The 2,110-nt window shown below is 48.3% G+C and overlaps 1 protein-coding gene across 1 annotated transcript; it reads right to left on the reverse strand.

Annotated features, from left to right (window-relative positions):
* Positions 1 to 278: 278 nt before the first annotated feature.
* Positions 279 to 1,871, reverse strand: LOC146210057 (uncharacterized). Its single transcript, XM_084587479.1, has one exon. The coding sequence runs from the start codon at positions 1,626 to 1,628 to the stop codon at positions 444 to 446; it is 1,185 nt and encodes a 394-aa protein (XP_084443605.1). The 5' UTR covers positions 1,629 to 1,871; the 3' UTR covers positions 279 to 443.
* Positions 1,872 to 2,110: the final 239 nt, after the last annotated feature.

Genomic DNA, 2,110 nt, shown 5'->3' on the forward strand with positions numbered 1-2,110 from the left:
ATTCATGTGAGTCCAATCCATTTCAGGAAGGTTAAAATCACCCATTAGCATCACACGTGAATTTCTACTGCGAATGTGGCGTTGCATGAACTCTTGAACAGAACATATGCTCTCGTGCCCCGATGAAGGGCTTCGATAAACACATCCTACAAAAATATGACCACCATTGGTTGACACCTTACAAAATATGGCCTCAGCATCCTCAACTTTTGGCAATACGACGAAAGAAATGTACTTTTTTATTAGTAATGCTACACCACCACCACGTGTCTGTCTATCTTTACGAATTACGGAATAGTTTGGAGGGGCGATTTCTCGGTTCGAGATATCTGCCGACAGCCAAGTTTCAGTGATGCCTACAATATCAGGTTCGTATACTACAAGCAAGTTTTCGAGAAGATCAGTTTTGTTGAGGATGCTTCGGGCATTTATATTTAATATGGTTACATCTTTGAATGTGCCTTGCGACGGGTGACTGGTCCGCTCACGGCGTCGTTTTTTTCTAACGGAACTATGTCGCCTCTTTCATCATCCCATACATATATGCGGCTATTGATATAAAGTTTGTCAAATGCTAGTGATACCTTTGCTTTTTTATCACGGTGAGGTTTAGATTTTTCCCACAACTTTTTGCGTATTTCTCTTATTTTTGGCGAGAAATCTTCCCCGATCGAGAAGTCCGTATCCTTTAGTTTGAAACCCTTTTTCAGAATTGCTGTCTTTTGTCTCCAGTCCAGGAGTTTAAGGATGACCGGCCGCGTTTTATTTGGTCCCGGTCTACCTAAACGGTGAATCCGCTCGATGTCCACTGGTTCTAGTTCCAGGGTGTCCTGTATTATTTCTTTATTCACAGCACTTTCAAGAATTTCGTTGGTCTCTTCTTCAATTTCAGGGAGGCCGTATATGATCAGATTGGAACGCCTGCTACGATTGTCTAGATCGTCAATTCGTTTTTCAAGCTTATTGATGACACATTCCATATCCGCTAATTTTTGCTGAAAGCAGGCAACAGAATTTTCCAGTCTGGTAAGAGTGTTTAGTTTTTTATCAATTTCGGCTAGTTTTATCTCCTTAATATCTTTTATGTCTAAGGCTATTTCCTTCAGTTGTTTAGCTATTAGCGCTATATCTGGTCCAGGGTTCGTCTCTATGTCCCCTCCCAACAGCAATAGCTTTCGCAAACATGATATCATGGAAAACACGAACCCAGCAAGCCGCGGGCACGGCAGCACCACCAAACACAGGTCATTTGAACGAAAACATTTTCCGTATTGCTTCCTCACCTGCACGATGAAAGAAAACGGATTCTGAGCGAACCGCATCTCGGAAGTGCCGCCGTGCCCAGTGCCAGCCGTAGGTTCGCCGCTGACATATATCAGCCAGTCCAGCGGTGGCGCTCTTGTTTGCTGAGGCGCAGATGATCCGCAGCTTGTCTCCGATGGGTGGGGCAGATGGAATGCCTTTGTTGTCGAGGGAGGTAGATAATGCGGCACGTGAAAAGCTGTGTCGTTGATCCCTCGTTCCGTCCGGAGTACGCTGGTATGTCCCGTGCTCCCAGTCGTGGCGTGAAGCAGCAGGACGACCAGACACTGCACGATGAAAGAAAACGGATTCTGAGCGAACCGCATCTCGGAAGTGCCGCCGTGCCCAGTGCCAGCCGTAGGTTCGCCGCTGACATATATCAGCCAGTCCAGCGGTGGCGCTCTTGTTTGCTGAGGCGCAGATGATCCGCAGCTTGTCTCCGATGGGTGGGGCAGATGGAATGCCTTTGTTGTCGAGGGAGGTAGATAATGCGGCACGTGAAAAGCTGTGTCGTTGATCCCTCGTTCCGTCCGGAGTACGCTGGTATGTCCCTGCTCCCAGTCGTGGCGTGAAGCAGCAGGACGACCAGACACTGCACGATGAAAGAAAACGGATTCTGAGCGAACCGCATCTCGGAAGTGCCGCCGTGCCCATATCTCCGAGCTTTCGCGGTAAGATAATTCAGTCGTGTACGTGCCTGCCCCGAAGTAGGGTCTCGCGTAGCAGCCAGCTCAGCTTGACGGCGGGCTGCCCACAAGTTAAGCAGGCCGAGATCTGGTGCCGGTCGACCTTCATCAATCCAGGTAGT

This window comes from Amblyomma maculatum, chromosome 1, assembly GCF_055883805.1.
Source record: "Amblyomma maculatum isolate TAMU_Amacu chromosome 1, ASM5588380v1, whole genome shotgun sequence".
Taxonomy (NCBI): Eukaryota; Metazoa; Arthropoda; class Arachnida; order Ixodida; family Ixodidae; genus Amblyomma; species Amblyomma maculatum.

Excerpts from the sequence above, each read along its gene's own strand:
- LOC146210057 (XM_084587479.1), bottom strand. The coding sequence starts at position 1,628 with ATGCGGTTCGCTCAGAATCCGTTTTCTTTCATCGTGCAGTGTCTGGTC.